This window comes from Crotalus tigris, unplaced genomic scaffold (genome assembly GCF_016545835.1).
Source record: "Crotalus tigris isolate CLP2741 ecotype Arizona unplaced genomic scaffold, ASM1654583v1 scf7180000024429.2167931701:2281839, whole genome shotgun sequence".
NCBI classification, from domain to species: domain Eukaryota; kingdom Metazoa; phylum Chordata; class Lepidosauria; order Squamata; family Viperidae; genus Crotalus; species Crotalus tigris.
This window is the reverse complement of record NW_024100596.1, coordinates 309726-334031: the sequence shown is the minus strand read 5'-3', so window position 1 is coordinate 334031 and position 24306 is coordinate 309726. Positions and strand designations below refer to the sequence as shown.

Sequence of the window (24306 nt, the reverse complement as noted above, 5' to 3'; positions counted from 1 at the left end):
GCAGCAATGAATGGAACCATTGAGGAAAAAGGAGGGCAACTACACTTGAATGGCAATACTCTTCCAAAAACCCACTCCTTTCCCCCTCTGCAAATTTCAGAGCTATTGTTGTTAGAATGATTCTACTTGTTGCATTTCCCTTTGAGCTGCTCCAAAAATGGCCTTGAGAGTCCTACAGTTCCCCCTCCTCCACCCTTTTTGTTTTCTGGATAACATAGGCCAGAATTCCTTTCTTTTATGCTCAAAGAGGCCCTCAGGGAATATCCAGAAATAGGTCTAACCCTTGAGGGTTTTGAGGGGTCCATATGGCAGGAGGAGACAGGAGGCACCACAGAAACCACAGTAACTGCCTTCCTGTGGTGGGCAGTCTTGAAAGATGCAACCGTGGGGCAGAACAAGGTAGGAAAAGGATGGGGACTTAGAAAGGGAGAAATACATACAGAGCAGCGTGCCTGCCCAGCTGATGACTTTGTTATATAGTGTATAAAAGGGACTATGTGTGACACTCCATATTCTGTCCTAGACTATTAAGAACTACAAAACTTTTTTGATTCAGTTGCATGTGCCTAATAAATAGTCGAATGGTGATCAATACAGTGCTAGCTTCAGTCCACAGTGTGGTGTACTCTTCTCTGTAAGAAAGTTCATTGTAATTTGTCTGGTATATTTCAGAAAATAATTACAGAGGATTGAATTCTGAGGCTGAATTGATATCTGATATTCTTATGTACACATAACAACAGTGGATGAGATAACATTCCTGCCTTCGCCTTTCAATTATGCTACATGAAGTTTTAATGTTCAGTCTTTTTTCTTACAGTTCCAGCCCCAGTTTTGGCTTTGTCATAACTGCAGCACAATGAGCGAACATTTCTACTGGGGTTTTTTTTCTTGTGATTTCATGAGTAACCATAGTGTGTGCAAAATTTCAAATGTGCACTTTGAATATTATTTTGCACCTTCTTTAGCCCAGTTGTTAAATAACACTGGTTTCCATGAGTGCATTAGGAAACCCCACTGCTTACTTATTTATAAGTACATCATTACTTAAGAATACTTAATTTTTTCCCTGGACTTCCTATTTTAACTTGCAACTTGTTTTTTATTCTGTGATTTTTTTTTCCAAAATCACATTTAACAGTGTAAATGCATATTAAATCGTGTATGTCTACTTTTTCTTGCTATTCAAAATTTGCTGAAATGGTTATTTTTTCATTAGAAAGACTTATTTTGCTACATGTCTCACAATGCAAAGTTTAAGTACACTTTATACCATTGGCATTCTGACAGACCTATAGGTTTGGGGATTTTTTCTCCCTTTAAATTTGCTTTTAAAATTGCTATTCTTCAGTCAGAGAACAGGGTTGGTTGTATGCAGTTGTGATTGTTGAAAACCAAAAAACTGGATGTTGCCTAATCTATTTTTAAAATTGTATTTTCCATTGCAGGTTTTAATTTGTGCATAGAGGAAGGGGCTGCTGGGATATAGGAATCAAAAAGTACTCTTTTCCTCAGCTAGACATTACTCAAATTATATTTAGCTTGTAAACTTCTTTTTAATAAATGCAAATTAAACCGACTTTCTTAGTTTATTGAACTAATACATCTCCACTGCTATTTATTGTTATAGCAAGTCACAGTATTAATGCTGGGGATGGAGTCTGAGTAATAAATCCTTCTAATGTACAACATCTAGCATACATAGCATAGCTTATGAAAAACATTTCTTCGTGTTAAACAAGCCTAAAAGGTTGTCACATTTTTCTGAACTTTTCCGGTGGGATTCTAATGATAATCTCATTTCTTAGACGCCAAATGTCTAATCTGTGTTAGTCCACTCTCCAAGGATTACTTTACCTTATCAGAAGAGTAACACACCTCAAACAGTAGTGATACCTAGTAATTCTTACTAGTAACTATCTGCTCCTTCATTACTTTTGTCAATTACAATTTAAAAGAACATGGGCAGTAGCTAAAGAGAGGATAATGAAAGTTGAAGCAAGCAGTCTGGTATCCAAGCATCTCTCTCCCCACTTTTCTTCAACCTGCTACAGAAGGCCACCCCTCCCAAAGGGGCCATCCCACTCAAGCAAGAAAACAAAGATCTCTTTATCACACACACCCTACACATTTGGGAAATTTGCAAGCACAAGAACCTGTCTTAAAGGTACAGGTGGTTTCTCTGTTCATTCCTAGGCTGTATTTGATGGAAGCTTCAACACAATAAACTCTATTCTAGAATTAAGAACTACAGTACATATCTTTGGAGGCCCATAGTTTTCATTGTCCCCTCTATATATGCTAGATCACACATGGTACAATAGTAGCTATCAGATAAAGACATACCTGAACTAGGTTTCAAATATGAAACTTGAGAGCAAGTTTACAAACTTCCTTTTTATAAATAAGATATCCAAGTAGTTTGTGTTGAACAGAGCTTCTCTAGAGACATATACTTTCCCAATGGTACAAACTAAGGGATAGGAAAAGTGTTTTTACTGTATATTAAAGGATAATATTGATTAATTTTGTTCACTTATCATCAAATTGAAAACATGACTTCCAGTGCTTAGCACCATAAAATATAAAAAACAATGAAAACAAAATTACTATCGTGGTGACATGGACATCTAGGTTTTAGTGAAAAAAATTACAAATTAAGAAATCATGTATCATGCTAATTCCACCCAGCAGGTTTTAAAGAACCCAAATGTGAAGTCATTGATCATTTGGCAAATATAGCCTATTGACATAACCTTGTATAACTGCTGCAGCTTATCTCAGGCAACTTGAGAATTGGACTCTAATGTGACCATGAAGTGTTTTAAGGGTTTTGAAAATGTCCCAAAATCATAATTCCCAAAAACCTTTGAGATATGCCTTTGCAGGCAGTCAAACCAGTTTTTAAATATTGGGTTTGAAAAGTAGGTACAATTTTTGGTTTCTTTCATTTGGGAGAAGGAATAGGCATTTTACTTTAAAGATAAACTATGTATGCCAAATATCTCTTTGGTCCTATTATTACAGGATTGTCTTTGCTGTGTACCTCTGCAAACAATATAAAACAATGCATAGTATCTGTGTTGAATGCCTTTCTGGATGCCAACGCAATGTGAATGTATCCAATTCATGTTGTGTTGCAATTAAGTGTGGTCTTGATTTTTCTTCCTTGTTCTTACTATATACTGTTCTTTGGTTTGGTTGACTGTGTGGTAACCTCGGAGTAGCTTAGATAATTTATCTAGTTTTCTTCCTTTTAGTACATGTATGTATTACTGTATTGTAGCAATGCATCTGTTTTCTTTTCCTGAGCACTGAAAACTTATATAGGAAGCTATTCTGTGGAGCATGTTTCTTGGAAAGAGTGCAACACAGGGTTTCTTGGGAGGGAAAGTATACTGCTAGGGACATCTCCACCACTACCAACACTGTGGTTTCCCTGCCCCTTGCACAGGGGCGGCTCCTGTTATGTAATATCAGCAGCCCCCAGCGAGGCAAGGCGGGGCTTGCACTGTACAGCTCAGGCCACCTGGAGTCTGGGACAGCAGCAGCGATGGAGGCACCCTGAAGCCCCATAGCAACTGGGCCCGAAGAGGTGGAAGGCTCTCACAGGTGGGGAAAATTGGGGGTCCTTTCTCCTGCACATCCTGGAGGAAAGATTTTCTTCCCCACCCCCAAGCTGCACACCTGGCTAGACAGCTAGGAATTTCACCAGGTAAGGGGCCATGCCACAGCCTCAAAGGATATCATTGTTTCCACTCCTATTAGGGAAAGAGGGAGGGTGGATGCTCTTTCGGTACCTGAATGCCTAACCAGGCATGATTTTGGGGGAAGGAAGGGGAGGGAAGGGAATCTGACTAGATGGGCCCTCTAACCATATGCGTGTTTGAAACTCCAAGACCAGTCAATTTCTTGGCCCATGGAGCTATGCATCACTTCCAAAAGGTTCCCCAGGGAGCAAATTCTGCTGGATTGTAGTTCCTGTCTCAAGGCATTAGTTTTTTTCTTGATTTTAAATCCTTCATCAACGAACAGTAAATGTTCTACGTTCTGTAGGATATAAGCCAAGGCATTTGTTGGAAAATATTTGGAGAATGGAGAATTGGAAGCAAATTAAAGATGTTTTACTTACCCGTCAATTCTGTTGTAGAAATTGCAGGTGTGTCAATGTGATATTTTGTTCAGGAACTTTGAGATTATACCTGTTGAGTTACTCTTTTTAGGAAACATAGCTTTGGCTGGAGAAAATGTAACTTCCCAGTGAGGTCTTAACTTCTAGGGGAGCAGGAGATCAATGCAAACATGAATGAAGATGATGCACACAAAACCGTACACAAGTAATGATCTCCTGCATGCATAGAGGCAGATGTAACTGTAAAAACGAGAAAGAAACTTGTGGTCTCTGAATGCCTAACAAATTTATTATGGCATAAACTTTCCTGGACTTCAATCCTCTTACTCAGATGTATGTTGATAAATTTCCTGTAAGAAATTTGTTGGCTTGTAAGACACCACAAGACCCTATCTGTTGAACATGATTATAACCATTAGAAAGTATAACTGTAGAGGTTTGCTTACAAACAGTGCAGCCTGCAGTGAATTGAGTGCACAAATGCCACTCCATGATACAAAGATGTACAAAGAGAATTATATATATTATCAAGTCTTTTGAATGTTCTTGTAAACTGCTACCAGGAAAATATAGAACACAACTGCATACAGATCATGGAAATCATGGGTAAACACTATCTGCCTTATCCGTTTCACAGCATTGTTGTTGTGGGATTAAAATTAGGTAGATCTCATCATTTTAAATGCAGTAAACAAATAAAATATGAAGCATTCATTGCAAAAATTGGATAAATAAAATATTTGGGTATTTGCAGCCATCGCCTGAGTTGTATTAATAATAGTTTGTTTTACAATATACATGCTTGGGAAACTTGTTTTTGTAAAATGAGAGTTACACTAATGTAATGTAATATAAAATGTAATGCAAAAATATTTTTCCCCAGGCTCCATAATATTCAATAATGGGGTGAAGTTGTTCATAGTGAATGGAACTGGGAAATTTTGTTTGTAAATTTGTTCTATGATTTAAAGCTAGAAATAAGATTTGGATGTTATGGCTGGTGTAGAAATGAGTGAGGCATATGAACCAATGTAGTGCAATGGGGATAAGCTCAAATCCTTATTTAGCTAAGAAGTTCCTTCATTGACTTTGACCGAGTCACTCTGCATAATGCCAATAGGTAGCCAAAAGCTGTACACACAGCCACAGCGTCTGATAATAACCATCAGAGGCCAAAGCAAAATTATTGGGTGTAGATATTCTTGGTTGTTTTGCAGAATACTAAAAGTGACCAAGAACTTTTAATGTTTGTAGTGCATATATGCTCATTCCATTTTTTAAACTGTGGTAAAGAAGGTTTTTTTTAGATTTGCGATATTTCAAATACCAGAAAAACTCTTTGACCAGAGACGAAATTGCTAGCATGTCTACCAGCAAAACTGAGTTAAAGAAGAATTGTATCATATTGATTTATCATTTATGCTTTGTGGTACATTAATGTAGATTACATTTTCTGTACAATCTTGGTGAAGAGATTAGTATGTAGTAAGAATTAATAACCCAGATCATACAAATGCTCAGCCATTATATGGATGTTTGGTTCTGGCTTAGCAAGTTGTATAAACTATGATATGAAGAAGATAGTAAGATGGTCTTTGATTATTTCTGGCTTATTTTTTCCTGAACAGTTCCTTCTACTCTTTGAGTATTCTATAGACTCTTGCACTAATGCTGTTTCCTCTCATGTTATATGCAGTATAGGAGAATTGTTATTGAACCAGTCTACATTGTCCATCATTTATAAGGATGCAGTTGCAAACCCCCATTTTAAATTCATTGTAATATGGGATGTTGTGAACATGCAGAACTATGTGTCAAGCTGTGTATGTATGGATATATATTTCTATATCTACATGTGCATACATACGTGCATATGTTTTCACTCTACTGCCCTCTTATGGGTATATATAGGTGACTCTGCTTTATTTTTTTTTCCAACCTGGAATCCAGAGGGGAGTCTGGAAAAAACTTCATATGCTGTTCTAGGGACAGAAATAGGAATCTTCTATCAAACTTACTATGGGTCCAAAATATATCAATGGGTATGCTCCACTATATACTGATAAGGGAGTCATAACTCACATACTTGCATGTTCTCATTCCTGTATCTCATTTAGGGACTATGTGAATAAATGTTATATATGGGAATATAACAATGCAGACATAAATAGATTGTGTACTAAGAAGCAAAACTGAAACTACTTTACACACCTATCTGTGCATCTGCTTTTTGTAGCAACACTACCGAAGAAGCATATCTTCTTCAATGGCCATATTTGAACATGAATATACACATTCTTGCAAAGTGAATTTCATGGTCATTTGCAGCACAATTGAATGGAAGGATGAGAAACAAGCAGCTGCTGATTTTGACTGACAAAAACAAGTGCTTTCCAAATTTTGACTAGAGGTCTTCCCTATCACCAGTTAATGATAATTCTAACTAGAGGTGTCTACCATATATATATGCTTTACCATCGGGCTGTGGTTTTAAGGGTGTGGGATGAATTGATTATTTCCATTCAGAAGAAGTATGGGACAGTTCTTTGGGCCGCTGTGTAAATGAATTTACCACATTGTAGCCATTCTGGCCAGATTGATTACCTATTTATTTACCACCTAGCAAAAAATGCCCCCCACATTCATAGAATGTTCTCCTTTTGCGCTCATCACAATATATTCTTTGAACATGGAGATTATATTTAGTAGAAACTGGCTATCCATAACCCATGTTTTCCGATCATGAATCTGATGTAATAACTTCTGTCAGTTGCTGGATGTTATTCAACTACAATTCCCATCTCTTCCAATGAATGTGATTAATGAGCAGAAATAATGGGAGTCACAGTTCAATAAGAGAAAAAGATGAATAACGCCTTATTCTATATTTATCCTCACTCAGCTAGAATCTTCTAGTCCCATTTTCCAAATTCCCTCTCAAGTGGCTTAACTTTCAGCAAAAACTGTGATAGACTTATTTTCATTTATTGAAAACTCTTGTGTCATTTATCTGATTATTGCTGGGTGGGGGAGAAATGAGCATGAGAATTCAACATTTTGCAGCTCTGCTAAAGCCTTCATGTGTTTTCTTCCCCTGCCCCTGGAGCTCTCACAGAAGTTGTGGGTGTACTTTTTCTCTCTTGTGCAACATCCCAATAGAGAGGTTGAGGAAATTGCAGGACCAGTCTCTGTTGAAATATACATGAGAAAAGCAAAGAGTGAGTGGTAATAACAGGCCACAAAGAGAATGGGGGAAGAAGATCATGGAACAATTACTTTCAGATATTTGGTGCTTTCCACAGTAACTCCCCCCCCCCACAACTAAGCAACAGGTCTCATTCCTCTTCCTAAGATATGGTAGCTAAGGGACATGACATTAAAAAATATTTGGATGGCATGCAAACTTTTTTATCCATCCTTGAGAATCAAACAAGAAATACCCCCACAGTTATACCAGAAAGCAAGGCCAGTAATATTTCAAAAGAGATGTGCTGCATTAGAAGTGTAAAGTGATCAATATGGTTCACCCAGCTATCCAAATATTATCCACTCTGGCAGTTAGGAATTTTGCAAGATCTCCAACGGAGAGAAGACTTTCTGTCACTGATATCTGATTCACCTTTCTCACAACTGGAGATGGCAATGACTGAAAGCAAAGGAGGTGTATGAGGAACATGACCTGCGTGCTACTACTGAGTTTTTGTCTATCCATAACTCCTTTTTCTTGTAGCTACTCAGCACAGGTCAAATTTAATCATTATTTTTTTCTCATAGCACCTTGACAATTCTGTTTATGTGAGGAGGTTTTAGCAATTTCTCAAGAGGAAACTCTATAGTTCTCAAAATACTTTGAGGAAGCCAAGCTTCTTAGAAAAAGAAAGAGCCATCTGAAAATCGTAACAGATTTTTTTATACTTTAACAAGGGTTGGCCAATGAAGAGTTGGACTCAATTCCTTCTCCTGAAGCAAGTGGATTTGTAGCTGAATTTTATCTCAGTTGTATTAATGATACAATGCAACAATTAGCTATTTTAAGGAAGTGGAGAAACAGCCTTGTGGCATATGGGGTTTTTTCAACAGAAAGAAATTATCAGAAGGTTTGGACATAATGGCAGGGAGAAGGGGGACTGCTCCAGACCCCCAAAACTGCCACCTGCAGCAGTTTCCTCATTCTTGCCAACAGCAAGATCATCCTCAGATGGGCCAGAAGTCTAAAATCTTTAACAGCAACTAACAAAGAGGCCAAGATATTTTTTATGCTGTGCTCTATTTGAAATATTTAAGATGTTCTCTCTATACTCTTTGGTAGATTTGTTTCCATAAATTAACTTGGCTCCTTGTTTGGAATTTGTCATGAATATTAAACTGACATAAGGGGTATGAGAGAAAACAGAAAATACATAGGATAAATGAATCCAGACTTGTATAGACCTAAAGTAATAATATTTTTCAAATTCCTAAGTAATTGCAGTAGGACTTCTAGCTGTTTGATCTTCTGAGATTTTAAACAGTTCTCCTATGTGCATAGTTGTGTAATTGCTTCATGCAATTTACTAAAAGTTATCATTTCTCCTTCACATTCCATTACTCTGATGCAGTTGTCTTTCGCAGTTGTTCCATGCTGCCAGCCAGTTAAATAGTGTCCAATGTTTTCCCCAATTCAGACACTTCAATAGCGGAAGTGAGCAAAAAGGTGACGCTTAGTGGACATTTCTGCTGTTGGTGCGGCAGATAGATAATTTTAGACTTTAATTGTGTAATATAGGTGAGTATGTATCTTTTTAGAATGATAATGTTTTATTGCAGCAACTCATTTCTGTTACATTTGGAACCATCAGCTGAATGATGGCTTAGGCTTCTGTCCAAAATGCTCCATGGTGTTACCTTTCCAAGCTTCTGCCATGGATGTCACGAGGAAATTTGGAATTCTTAGATACTGGAACTTCCAGAGGTAGCAGGAATTACCCATTATATTTTTAATTCTCCTGGCATGTACTTCCTCTCCCAGCCACAAATGAAATAAGAATAGATTTTAACCCACTTCATTCTACATGGGTCTGGAATAAGTAATGCTTTGAAACAATAAGAACATTCTAAGAAATCCAGCAGATATTAGTAATGACTAAAGTACACAAAATACTTCACATTCACCTCAAATACAAGCTGATGCTAACCTAAAGAATCACAGCGCTTTTTTTGCAATAAATAATATATACAAACTCATTACCATGATATTAAGGTGATACCTAGTTAAAGAAATCTACTGATGAAACAAGAGTTTGAACTGGTTATTCAAATAATTCATAGATTATGTTTGTACATGATTAAAAACTATGATTCCGGAATAAGTCTATGATATAAGTAATATAAGCCACAATAGATACGGTCTTAAAAGAGGTATTTTTTTCCTGCACATGAGGGAATGGGAAATGCCTCTTCTTAGATGGTATTTTCCATCAGCATTTTTTATAAATAGTTTTACTACAAATATTTTAAAATATTTAATTGTCTTTTTAAAGCCATATTTAATCAGTGAATTATTTAAACAGTGAAATCCTAAATACATATGGATGAAAAAAAATACATGTTCTTGTTAAAGGTTTTGTCAATAGATATTTGGTTCAGAAACCATAAAGACTACTGCACTAGATCACTTATCAGATATATTTTAATTGCATTGTGTGTTTCAGATAAAACGTGAGACTTTCTTAATCATTGACAGGTTTGTAAGTTTAAAAGGATTTGTGTACAGATCTAATACACTTGTGCCGTACTAGATATTTCCAAATAGCTGAGGATCTAGTTCTGAGATACTGAGAAATATCAGTTCATGCAGCTTTTCACAGAACTTGATTAAAAAGAAAACAGGATTGGAAAATTTATTTGGCCTATGGTTGTCATCACATAAGTCTGTTGGATTTCTGATCATCCCTCCCCCCCCGCCAAGAAACCCTTCCAAAATTTTGTGATGTCATGAAATCTTATAAGATTTGGGCAACCTTGCTCCCTTTTTTGCAAAATTCTGTATAAGAACACTGAAAACAGATCTGGTAATTTGGTGAAATTATGGTTATTTTATTAATTTGTTTTGTAATTATTTCTAGATGAAACTTAGGGTCAGATTCGATATCATGATACTCATAGGTAAAATTTCTGGCTGTCATAATAGGTTAAAAAAATTATGTAAACATTTTATATCTTGCCTTTTCAATAAATTCTCATAGTTTGCAACATATTGCAATAATATCTGCAAGGAAATGTATCAGGTGAAACTCATCATTCTGCTTCTTTCTAGAGTTAGTTGCATGGATCAACAAAAAGAACTACATAAACTAAATTCATCACAATTAAATTGTGAAGCAAGAGATCACTGAAAGAATCTTTATAATCCATCAAATTTGAGGCTCTTGGATATGCCAAAACAGTCAAAGATCACAGTGTGGATCTTTTGACAGGAGAAAAAAGTATCAATAAGAGGCAATTCAGAATTCATAAAACAGCCAGAACACAATCAAACACCTGCAGTGCAGCCATCCTCAGTCTGTACACTTAAAGAGTGCAAGCTGTCGAATCCAGCCAATATGTTTTCTTCAAGAGGGTTTGGAACAATTATCATTGCCTTGATTAATCATGCATTGTATGCAAGTTTTCTGTTAATCCCACTGATCGCTTTAATTCACGCAATCATTCATTGAAATGTAATTGTATTAATGAAATTGTATGTCTGTCTTGGTTGAAAAATAATAAATCTTGAAACAAATACCCTAATAATGAACATAATCTGATGACTTGTGTTCCCTATTTACTGTGTGCAAACTGTCTAAGCCTTCCCTCTGCAAGCACATTGTAGCTGTGATTGTGGATTAAAGTATAAAGAACACACTTTTGTGTTTTAATATCAGAGCAGGGTTATGCATTTTACATTCACATTCATACACAAAGACACACACCCATATAAACAAAAGTGTACAGTTTATCTCCTGTTGCATAATTTATTCTGGTTTTGGTAATAAGGGGAGTAATTTGTTCTCCACCCTTAACCACAGGAAATCTTATTCAACAACTCCTCTCTCTTCTGAAATTTCTCCAGGCTTTCCCCATCTAATTAAACCTTAAGAGCTAGTAACTTATTGTTCTGAGAGTTGTAAATTAAGATTCTTAAACAGTTATATCCCTCCACCATTACTGTATTCTGTGACTTTTCTTCTTCTGTTATGGAATGATGAGATACAATAATCAAGAATAGGGCTTAACTTAGAAACCTTAGTTCGTTTTCTCTTCTCTGCTGAAAATATTCTTCAAGACCTTCTTGGTGGGTCTTCTCAGGCGTTGGAATTTCCCAGAATATACTCCTTTACATTTAAAATAATCTGATTTCAAAAATGTTCAGCTGGTTTTCATAGTAAGGTTGCCTTCCTATAAGTCTGTTGTGGTTCTTTTTTTTAAAGCACTACAATACTGTAACTTGTGTTGGCTCTGAAATTACATTTATTCAGTTCAAATATAGTGGGACAAAATGTTTTTTTTTAAAGGCCCATGTAGATACTAGCAACAAAATAATATATCCAAATTGTGAGAAGTAAGTCTTCATCCTGGTTCATCCAAGCCGGGAATAAATAGACAACATGGAGACTGCTTTGGGAAGAAGGTTACAGTTTATTGAAGAAGCAGAAAGATGGTCCTTGCAAGAAGGAGCAGAGAAGAAGAAAGAGAGAGAGAGCACATGGTTTTTTATACCCTCTCTAGCCTTGTTTGGAATAGTTTCCTGTTCCTGTGGCATGAACCTTGAGGCTGTTTCTGAGTGTTTGTTTAGGCCTTGATATCTGTGGTTTAATCCTATTATCATATCCTGCTTCCCAAGTGATGGGGCTAATGACTCCTAGAGTTTGGGTGGGGTATGCAGATCTTCTCTTTTGTCTTCTTGATTGCTCTGGCTTCAATTATCTGATGGTTTTACATCTGCATCTGTATGGGGCTAGCTCTTGCTTGGGGCAGAGAGATAGATTTGGGGCCAGGTTTGGTTTTTAAAAAGTCCTTTTGAGGAAAAATATGTTTTTCTGCCTTTTTAATATTTCCTTCTCTGGGCTAACTTCCCTCAAGAGTTAGCTGTTTGAACCATCCTCTTCTTTTTCCTTAATTGAGGTTAAAAATAGAATTGGGGGAGGATTAAAACATAAGAAGCATTTGACTGAAGCCCTCCACTTAGAGCAGGTGTGTCAAACTGCTGGCCTGCGGGCCAGTTTCATCATACCGGAGCCGCGCCTAACCCACTGCCGGCAATGGCAAAAAAACTCCGATACATCGCATGATGTCATATGACGTCGCAAGTTTGACATGCCTGACTTAGAAGAACATTCTTGGGTCAAGGCAGAACTCAACTAGTCATACCAAGTCCAGCATTCCTCTTAAGGAATGTTTTTTGCATATATATCTTTCCTATCAAAATGACACAAAACTTATTTGTTTGCCCAATGCAAGCAAGCAAGCAAACAAGCAAACAAGCAGGCAGTAGAAATCAAAAGGAAGAGTAACAGCTACCATAGCAACTATGGCCATTAGGGAATAGGCTCAGTGAATGAGAGAAAACAAATAGAGAACTGTTTTTATTGGGTGAATTAAAATGTTAATCAGTTAATAATTTAGTAATTAATAGCACTTAATTTATATAATTTCTATAAATTATACTTTAATTTATATACCACTTCATAGTGCTTCACAGCCCCTATCTAAGCGGTTTACAGAGTCAACATATTACCTCATGTGAAGTGTCATAATTTCACAAACACCCACTATTCAAAAGGCTTGTCTTCTTGCACTCAGCAGCCATACTAACTTGGAAAAAAGCTCGTAGTTGACAGCCTTTCCTTTAACCTCTGGAAGAAGCTTCAATAAATGAAAATATGGGTGCTATGGAATCAACTCAATTTGTTTTAACACTTATGACCAGAGCACAAAATTCAAGAAATCTCAATTTCATGGAATTTAGCCTGAGTTGACAAAAAAAAAGGAAGATGGTGTGAAAAATTGGGCTACTATCGTATCATTCGGGCTCTTTTTTTTTGTTGTTGCATTCTGCCACATTCTCCTTTTAACTGTTCTTGTCCTGTAGATCTCAGCCAATTCTTTGCATGATTTCTAATAATGAATAAAATTGTAGACACGGAGCTCTTGATTGATGAGCAACTGACAAAACACCCCACCCATATTTTAAAAAACCTCTCCAACACTCCTCTGGGCAAACCCTAGGACTGATACGAAGGTTGTTATCTGTCTCTTGCAGGAAGAAACTTGGCACCCTTGTGGCTTCATGAATGTCTGATCCAGGCAGCTGCACGCTGCAGATTCACAGGGCTGCTGCAGAGGTAAGGGGAAGAAACATCGCAGCTTATCGGAGACCAGATGGGCAATCCCACCCTTGCCAAATTGGGACTAAGAAATGGAGGCAGGGAAAAAGGAAAAAAAGTTTCTGACAATCATCCAGAAAGAGAAAGTGGTAAACTGTTCCATTCTACTGCCTCCTAGAGAAATCTCCCTTGCCATTATTTGGGCTAGGAGATGAGACTAATGAAGTAAGAATGAAGAAAGTATAGAAGATCCACAGAGCTTCTGGAATTTTTTCCAACCCTTTTACCAGTAATGACCATAAAAACTTTCTGTATTTCATCTGTGTAATAAATGAATCTGCTTTGTGTGTTTCCATTTTGCTCTCTCGTGCTGCATCTGTGTGTCCAATGAAGGAAAATATTTGTAGTTCAGGACTGAAATGAAGGCTCCTTGGTGCTCTCTGAGCTTGTTTTCTTGCAGACATTTCGTTACCAAAACTAGGTAACATCATCAGTGCTAGAAAGGAGTGAGGTTTGCTCTCAATTTATATTCTAGACTGAGGCTTGCCCTTTCAGTAGTGGTGGGGGTAGTCTTTGACGTTCTTTGGTTGGGTTGTTAGCTTGTTTGGCAGTTTCTTGATTGGGGAACTTCTTGATTGTTAGTCTGATGTTAATCTTGGAGATAACCTATGCTTGTCTGGGTGCTGATAGCTGATGGGGAGGTGTTTTGGTCTTTTTGTTCCCTTTTTGGCTTGTTGATTTACTCTTTTGTTTATGTCTATGTGTCTGTTGATGGCTAATTTGCCAGACTGCCAGGCTTCTAGAAATTCCCCAGCATTTTTGGACTCAGCTTGGTCTAGGATGGTCCCAGTTTCCCAGTTGAAACTATGGTTAACTTTGTCCATTAAGACTTACCCCAACAAACTCCTACTCCTTACTAGTACTGATGATGTTACTTAGTTTGGGTAATGTAATGTCTGCCAGAAAACAACCAAGCTTAGAGAGCACCAGGGACCTCACATCTGTGTGTTTTTGTGCACAGATGGTCTTCCCATGCCCCACTCTAGGGCATATGACCAAGAGGGAGAAGGAATTTGGATCAGAGCAGTCAGCAGCATTCTGAGTCACTACCCAGTTGCCTCCCCTACTGAAATATCCTAGGAGAGATATTTTTTCTTCCTCACAGTCCTGGGTTGAAAATGTCAAACCTATTTTCAAACTGGACCTTTCTTTAGCTAGCTCCTCCCATCACACTTGACCTTCAGGAGACAGCGCTGCTTCAGTTTACAATTCTAAAACTATAAAACAGTTAAAACAATTAAAAGCAATAAAGACACCCAAAAAGTAAACATACACAGCAGCCGAGATAGCTAACCAATTTAATAGTGAATACAAGAAATGTAGCTCTTAACATATTCTGAGCCCAAAGCCCTGGTATACACAGCCAGGTTTTTAAAGCCTTTTTAGCCAACAGGATTGGAGCCATTCTAGTCCCCGACAGGAGAGTATTTCTCTAAGCGGGGCTACAGCAGAGATTAGTTCCAACTCAGTTGACCCACTTTGGTTGATGGGCTGTGCAACACGCCCAATCTGCTGTATCAAATAATGGATGATTGGCAAGGTATTGCAACAGGCAGTGCTGGCAAAAACTCAGCATTCAGCATTTAATACAACCAAACCTGGTAGTGGTCTTCTGCAAGACCAGCATTTGCCTGAGTGGCATCGAGGGAGAAAGCACCGCAACAAGCAGAAGTGTGCTTTGGGTGCCGATGACAATTTGGCACTTACTGATTCAGGTAGTCACCAGATGGCAGCAAAGTGAGACAAAACCCGTTGTTGCCGTCTAGTGATCATCTCGATTTCCTGTTCCTTCATCTCCTTTCATTTTAACTTGGCTACAACTCCTTTGCCATCTCTTTCTCAGCTTTGGGTGTCGGCCACACATTCACAACGTCTTATAATACTTTTGTACTCGTCTTAAGTCTGTTTACTTTTGGGCTAGCTCAGGGGTAGGCAACCTTGGCTCTTTCCTGAGCCAGCCATGCTGAGGGGAAAGGGACAGGTTTCCAAGCTAAGCCATGCTGGCTCAGGAATTCTGGGAGTTGAAGTCCACAAGTCCTAAAAGAGCCAAGGTTGCCTACCCCTGGGGTAGTTGGTTTCAGCTCTAAGCAAATCCACCCTCAGCCATAGAAGCTTACTAGATCTGAGTGACTTTGAAGCAGTTATTCTCATTTAGCCTGACCTACTTCATTGGATAGTGTGGGAAACATTGGAGGTCAGGGCACCTTGTATATTCCCCTGAACACCTGGAGGAAAAGTAGTATATAAATATAAATAATAGGTACATCAAAAAGAGCAGGCCGCTGAGCAATTTGTTTGGCCTGCCTCAAGAGTGGCCTTAAGCAGCCCTTCCGGTACACAGCAAAACCATGCTTGGTGGTTCACTGGAAATCCAGCAAATATGGAAAAATAAGCCTCTTTTGCAGTGATGTCCACTGCCATGTTATAGGTGTACTGTATGCTCTGCTCAGTTATATTGGTGTGGGATTTATACCATTTAGGCTCTGATTGTGTATTACTTTGTTTAATTGGTTAAAACTCCTCAGGGGCCTTCTAACTAACCAAAATGATACAAAAGAGAATGCAAATGTGTGTGTGTGTTTGTGTGTGAATGTATCACTGAGTTAATCAAAGCCCAATCGACAGTTAGTTTTGCTTTTTCTCATACATGACAATTGTTTTCTTAAAAATTGTATTGATTGAATTGTTGAGTTCTTGTATTGTAAATATTGCGTTTTCAACTTGATGCAGCCTCAGGAAGATTACAAAAATCATAATGAAGTATTTATAAGAAATACACGCCGTAGATAGTAGAGTGTATTATTCATTTCATGACTAACCATAATCTGCAATCAGCCTATAGTTTTGAAAACAGCTGATTAATAGATTGAGGCTTAACTTAGCTTAATGTAATGTAAGCAGCAAGGAAAACTGAGTAGATTGAACTATTCAAGATCAGTTGAATCTAATTGTTTCCCCTTTTTTGTATAACAGAACTTTGCTGCCACAGCTGATTTTGGAAGCACTCTGCTGGAGCAGACACTGGGCAGAAGTCGACCTGATAAGATGTCCCCCTGCCCACCCCAGCAGGGATGGACTCGGAGTACCTTCCTCCCTTTGTACAACCCCCTGGCAGGGGGGGAAGCTTGCTCACAGGGGGAAATGGAGCTAACCTGGCAAGAGATTCTCTCAATCTCAGAATTGCAGGTAAGCACGGGACTGACAGAATACACTATTATTTGAACAGTTTTGAGGAAGATAAGTTGGACTTATTGACATCGTTGTCAACCTAGCAGCTAAAATAGGAAGTTATTGCATAGAGCAAAGCAATGGGGAAGGAAGGAGTAAGGTAAAAAGGATTCATTCATAACAGGTAGTCCTTGCTTAATGATCACAACTGGGACCTGCAACTCCAACTCCGTTAAGCAAGACATCATGTGACTGCAACTTGCAATTTTATTGCTGGCTTCTCTATTGATTTTGCTTGTCAGTAACTGGCTATCAGGTGGCCTGGTCCTTAGTCAAGAGACAAAGCTTAGCATGACGGTCTGAACCCAGTCATAATATTTGTGATGGATTTGTTCAGCCCATAAATGTAATAATAAATAAAATAAACAGCGTCTCTTGCAGGAAGTGGATCTTTATTTCTTCTTCTTCTTCCCTCGCCTTCTCCTCCTGGTGTCAATTTGCAACCCTCGGCCTGGTATAAAGTGATTCATTCAGATCTTTGGCAAGAATTCTCTCTCTTTTCCCTGGCAGCCAGCTGGGTAAAGCTAAAGAAAAGGGGAGAAAAACCAAGTGCAGAATCTGCCAGATAGTGATTCTGCAATGGCAATATTAAAAAAAAGTGATTTACCAACTGTAAAGCCCTTGGTTTTCTGATTGAACACACTTTTATTAGAAAACCACTTCTCTAGACTTAAACCCTGAACTGAATGCTGTGGCTGCATATTGCTTGCTTCAGTCTCCCTGCCCATGCCCTCCCCCCATTCTTTTCCTTTAGAAGAGGTGGCATATTTCTTTTGGTACTTTTGCGACCTATCTGCGGGTCAAGAAGCAACAGCGAGAACTGGACACGGAACCACTGATTGGTTCAAAATTGGAAAAGGAGTCCGGCAAGGCTGTATACTGTCGCCCTGCCTATTTAATTTATATGCAGAGCACATCATGAGAAAGGCAGGGCTAGATGAATCAAAAGTTGGAATTAAGATTGCCGGGAGAAATATCAACAACCTAAGATATGCAGATGATACCACTCTAATGGCAGAAAGTGAAGAGGAACTAAAGAGCCTCTTGATGCGGGTGAAGAAGGAGAGTGCAAAAGTTGGCTTGAAACTCAACATTAAGAAAACCAAAATCATGGCATCCGGCCCTCTCAATTCCTGGCAAATAGATGGGGAAGAAATGGAGGTAGTGACAGATTTTATTTTTCTGGGCTCCAAGATCACCTCAGATGGGGACTGCAGCCAAGAAATTAAAAGACGCTTGCTCCTGGGGAGGAAAGCTATGGCAAATCTAGACAGCATACTAAAAAGCAAAGACATCACCCTGCCAACAAAAGTGCGTATAGTCCAGGCCATGGTTTTCCCAGTTGCAATGTATGGCTGTGAAAGTTGGACCATAAGAAAGGCTGAGCGCCAAAGAATTGAGGCCTTTGAACTATGGTGCTGGAGAAGACTCCTGCGAGTCCCTTGGACTGCAAGGCGTTCAAACCGGTCAGTCCTAGAAGAGATCATCCCCGACTGCTCTTTAGAAGGCCAGATCCTGAAGTTGAAACTCAAATACTTTGGCCACCTAATGAGAAGGAAGGACTCACTGGAGAAGAGTCTAATGCTGGGAAAGATTGAGGGCAATAGAAGAATGGGATGACAGAGAATGAGATGGCTGGATGGAGTCACTGAAGCAGTAGGTGTGAATTTAAATGGACTCCAGAAGATGGTAGAGGATAGGAAGACCTGGAGGAACGTTGTCCATGGGGTCGCGATGGGTCGGACACGACTTCGCAATTAACAACAACAACACTTTTGCAAACTTTTACAGCCTTAACATGCTAGTATTTCTCTTCATCAAAGTTCACTAATAGTTCAAATTATTTAGATCAGTCTCAATCTAGAATTTCATCTTTTTGTTAATGATTGAACTCCAAGCAACACTCACTAATAGCTACAGCATGCTGCCTAAAAAGTGCAGGGATATAAAGTTCAGCAAATTTAGGCAGCTACTCTATTTTTCACAGTGTAAGATTTATATTTTCAACTTACAGATGAGTCCTTTTGTTGAATCCAGGCAGGTGCAGTCCACATTTTGTGGACATGTTGACAGCATTAAGAAACCTCCAGATGTTTTTAAAACTATCTTGCCCACATTTTCTTGGAATAGCTTAGTTTAAGTCAGTGGCTTTCATTTCCAGCTTGATATTCCTTCCTTCCTTCCTTCCTTCCTTCCTTCCTTCCTTCCTTCCTTCCTTCCTTCCTTCCTTCCTTCCTTCCTTCCTTCCTTCCTTCCTTCCTTTTAACTTAACCAAGTGATTTTGGGAGGTTTACAATTCTAAATTTATAAAACAATTAAAAACAAACAGTACAAACATCCAGAAAATAAATATCAATAGCAGCCAAGATAATTACTCAATTAACAATACAGCCAAGAAACAGGGCCCTTAACACATTGAGCCCCATACCTGAGTACGGTACATAGCCAAGTTTTTAAGCTTTGCCTGTAGAATGTAATATGTAGAAGATTGTACTGTGTTTTTTTTAAAAAAAAAACTTTTATTTTACTTAGAAAACAAAGCAAATCACAGATATAGGGTAAGGAATGTATGACTCGGCAACCAATAATAAAACATTATTAAAATTATTGTTAAAAATAGCATTTAAAATATTAAAAATAATAACCTAGAATGAAGTAATTAAAATATAAAAATATCACAGGAGAATGAACAAATATTAAAAAGATGTAAGAACATAAAATTCCAACAACTTTTGTATATACTATTTGTTTTCTTCCATTCATTCATGTCCAATTCTTGAAGATTGCCTGGACAATTGTCTGCAGCATTTTTGGTAACATTTTTCAGAAGTGGTTTGCCATTGCCTGCTTCCCAGGGCAGAGAGGCAGAGAAACAGAAAGAGTGGCAGGTTCAAAGTCACCCAGCTTTTTTGTGCCGAAGGCAGGATTGGAACTCACAGTCTCTTTGTATCTAGCTGATGCCTTAACCACTACATCAACTATCTGTCTTGTATATATTAGAGTAAACAATTGTTGGTTGATTTGACCTGTTTTGGTTTTGCAAAAAGGATAAGTGTCTATGGAGATTCTCAGTCATCCAGGTCATAGTTACCCCAAAGATGTTTTTTCACAAGCAACTGGACTTTCTTGTTTTCTCTGAAGACATTTCGCTTCTCATCCAAGAAGCGAAATGTCTTCAAAGCTGAAGAAGCTTCTTGGATGAGAAGTGAAACATCTTCAGAGAAAAACAAGAAAGTCCAGTTGCCTTGTGAAAAAGCATCCTTGGGATTAAAAGGGTAAGTGTTTCCCAGATTGAATCAAAGGTAACTTTTCTAGTATAGCCCAACATTTCTCATCCTTTATGCTTCAATTTTTCCATAACAACAATCTTCCATAATTTTCTTTTATAGCAGAGATCTAATTATGGAGGCTCTGAATGTTTCCAGTATTGCGCTTCACTATTCAGTTACACTCCCAAGATATGTTAGACAATTCAAAGAACTGAAAACATAACTATTCCGTTCACGACAGTTGCTGCCAGTTTGGCTGAACAGTATACGGTTGAAGTACTCAGTAGCATGAGTGGAGCACATCCCACAGCTACAAAATATGCATTTATGGGGGTTAGTCCCTCTACAGAGGAGTGTACTGCATCCAAGTTGCAGGGCGGCAGGTATCCATTACATCCATCTGCCTTTTAAATCTTGAATCTCCCAACACTGCCCCCATTCAACAGCAGACCCTGGGGAAGAAGTGAGGTGGGGGAAACCATGTACAATGGGGGATCTGTCCGATGGGATGAATCATTCTTTTGTTCTTGGGGGAATGTTATCAACCCATCTTAAGGGGCTCGGCACTTGCACAGTCCTTTTGAATGCCCCTTTTCTTTGCTCTTCCCACCTCACCTTCAGTGATAAGAACATTACATAGGAAGGTGCTTGGTTTATGTTACAATAATATAGTAAGTCAATAGCTTTACAGACAAAGCAAATTTCCCTCCTAAAAAAACAACAACAAAAAACCCCTGAAAGTCTTTAAATGATATTTCTCTTGGAAAACATATTGGGAACACTTGCAATTTAGTGAGAAGGGGGAGGGAAACTATTTTGAGACTGGACTAGGATATATGGGATTGACTGTCAGAAAGAGCCTGAGCAAGTCATCAGAAATTCCTTGAATTTGACTGCAATGCCCTGGAGTCTCACCCGTGAACTTTCTGCATTCTTTGCTTGGGGGTGAGGGGGAAGGAATCTTTCTCAACTTTTTTTCTTTCTTCCTGCAGGGTCTTGATATGCCAGCCGAGAGTTGCTACGATCCAGCTTTATGTGGTCATTCCCAACAGATGGTACCATCCCCTAGCTATGGGCCATGTGCAGGGATGGGCGAGAGTTCTGCTTCCAATTACAATCACCCTACTGCAGCCTATGACCATTCCTACCCAGAAAATTTGCCTGCTTCTTGTAGACTTTATAGCTACACAGGCATGCTGATCTCTTCCTCCCTGGAGCCTCCAGGACCTGCTATGCTAGGCGGATATAAAGGGGTGCCAGGGATGATGTTGGGGAGGGAGCTAACTAATGGCTATGGACCACAGGGACCTTGCAAGCTCCAAGAAGATCTGGAATCAGACTCTGGATTATCCCTTAATTACAGTGATGCAGAGTCCCTGGAAGCCGAGGGACTGGAACGGGCAGAATATCCATCTTTGTATCCCTTGGACCATGCTCCAGCATACCCTCCATTGGCTCCTGTCCCAGAGATGCCCTTCCCTGAACATCACCCGGAACATTCTTTGGAAAACGGGCGGAGCCCACAGGGAGAATTAGTGGGCAGCAGGGATGAACGTCGGGCTCTCGCCATGAAAATCCCCTTCCCCGTGGAAAAGATCATCAACTTGCCAGTGGATGACTTCAATGAGCTGTTGTCACATTTCCCGCTGAGTGAGCCTCAGCTGGCACTAATCCGGGACATCCGCCGCCGCGGCAAGAATAAAGTGGCAGCTCAAAATTGTCGCAAGCGCAAACTAGAGACATTGGTGCACCTGGAGCAGGAGCTGGATGAACTAAGCCGTGAGCGGCAGCGCCTGTTACAGGACCGTGGAGAGTTTAACAGGAGTCTGACGCTGACGAAGCAGAAGCTGGGAGCCCTCTACCACCAAGTCTTTTGCATGTTACGGGATGAAGCTGGCAATGCCTATTCCCCTGACGAGTACGTGCTGCAGCTCACTATTGATGGCGGTGTCTTCCTTGTTCCACGCAACAAGGAGCCAGAAAGTGCCAATGGCTGAACTGAACAAGATCTGGTAGAAACTGGGAGGATGGAATGGAGCCAGTTGACCCCCACAAAAGCATCTCTTTAGGGGCTTGAGACAACCCAATTGTCAAAGAGTTCACACTCCATTAAGCAGGCAGTAAAGCTGAACCTGACACCATTCAAATCACCCAGAATTATTTTTCATTTCGTCGGGAGAAAAACAGGGTTTGATGAATATAGTACCCGGAATTTCTTAGAATTCCTTATCCAAGCATCCATCTTTCTAAAACTTAACAGTCCCAACAGACTTAGCCAATGTGGCCAATTGTGAAGGATGAATTATAATCCCAACAGTATTTGTAGACTATTTGTAAGCCTCAACCCTTTGCTTACTTTGGTACTTTCAGCCAAATTACCTTGCATACAATATATAAGGCACTTGCTCACCTTACAGCGTTAAAATGTTCTGAACCTACCGGACTACAATTTCCACTACCGGGAGCAAATATGAAGAAGCCTGTTGTAAATTAGCTATACATCCCTTTCTACACATTTCCAGAATGTTGAATTAAAAATAAAAAAAAAATGAATTCTGCTAAATCCTAGTTAAGACAATATTGCTAGGCAGTGTAAGAAATGAATGTTGCTGGTATTCAAAATTATTAAGGTCCAAGAGGGTTTCCCATTTTAACTTTTTAATCATATATTTCCCAGTCTATGCTATTCCTTTTCACAGCACTTGCTAGGACCATTACCACTGAATGCCAGCAATAGAAGAATTGGCAGCAAAGGGTTTAAAAATTGTTTTTAAAGGCTACAGAAAAGGCAGAAAGAACCTGTGTAGTTCTAGTGCAGTGGTTCTCAACCTTTTTAATGCCGCGACCCCATAATACAGTTCCCCATGTTGTGGTGACCCCCAACCATTTATACATCACCGGGTGCCAGGGGCGTGGCCAAAGAAAAGGGGGGGGGGAAATGGCAGACAGCCTTGTTTGGCGACCCCCGTGAAATGGTCGTTCAACCCCAAATGGGGTCCCGACCCACAGGTTGAGAACCACTGTTCTAGTGCCTTACCATATGATCTGAGATTAGCACGATTCAATCTTTGAAAAGCCAAAACACATAAAAGATTATAAAAATGCCTTAAATCAGGAGTCCTGTAACATCTTTTCAAACTAACCAATTCTATAAAAAGGCACAAGCTTTCATGAGTTGCTGTCTTTTTAAACACTAGCCTGAAAAAGTGCTATCAGACTCCTAAGTTTTGGCTATTATAGACCAATATGGGTTCTCTTCTTCAAAGTTGCTTCAGTACATAATTTTGGCATTTATTAACTTGCAAGTGAAAGTTATCCTAATGTTCATCCCACAAAATCCAATTTTCAATTCATATTCTGACTCCTTTGTTATAAATATGGATGACAAAACAAATGATCAGTAAGATCTTTCAGAATTATTTGAACACAATCTAACCTATGGAGTCCTCTACTGTTGATTGTTTCTAGCTTTAAACAGGATTCCTACTGCATTTAGTATTTAGGTACAGCTAAGTGACCTAGAGCAGGGGTCTTCAAACTTGGCCCTTTCATGACGTGTGGATTTCCCAACTCCCAGAATTCCTCAGCCAGCCTGAGGAATTCTGGGAGTTGAAGTCCACACATCATAAAAGGGCCAAGTTTGAAGACCCCTGACCTAGAGTGTTTCCACTGTCATAAAAGAGATCACTTTCCAGTCAGCTTTTTGAATAATCCTTGACTTACAACCATAATCAGGACCAGAATTTCTGTGGCTAAGCAAGATTGTTAAAATAGTTGTGATTTTGACTTTTTCCAGATGTTAAGCAAATACTGCAGTTAAGTGAATCATGCAGTCGTTAAGTGAATCCAGGCTCCCCCACTGACTGCTCGTTGAAAGTCAGCAAAAGTAGCAAATGGTGACTGCAACCCATAAATATATGGCATCGCCCAGTGCCTGAACTTTGATCACCTGTGAGGATACTGCAATGGTTGTAAATGCAAGGACCAGTCATGTTACTTTTTCACTGCCATTGTAACTTCAGTTACTAAATGGTAGCAAGTCAAGGACTGTGTATCTGGTTAAAATGTTGACTCAGGCATTTGATGGATCCTAATATGCATGAGTATATATTTACAAAGCGTTTTATGCCAGTTAATGAAATGGACCAAAAAACATTTTCAAAGATGCATTCATAAATGCCCTTTTCCCCTGAGAGCCAAACAAACCCTTTGATTTACAAGTTCAGTCTACTATGGAAAGGATGGGATGACAGCTACAAGGCAAGAATACCTT

General features: G+C 39.0%; 1 protein-coding gene across 1 annotated transcript; it reads left to right on the top strand.

The window, feature by feature from the left end:
* Positions 1–3408: 3408 nt before the first annotated feature.
* On the top strand, positions 3409–22582 carry NFE2 (nuclear factor, erythroid 2). The gene is made up of 4 exons (XM_039330539.1): positions 3409–3715; positions 13413–13494; positions 16510–16722; positions 21026–22582. Exons 2-4 carry the CDS (start codon positions 13444–13446, stop codon positions 22028–22030), a joined length of 1269 nt encoding a protein of 422 aa, XP_039186473.1. The 5' UTR covers positions 3409–3715; positions 13413–13443; the 3' UTR covers positions 22031–22582.
* The last annotated feature ends 1724 nt before the right edge of the window (positions 22583–24306 follow it).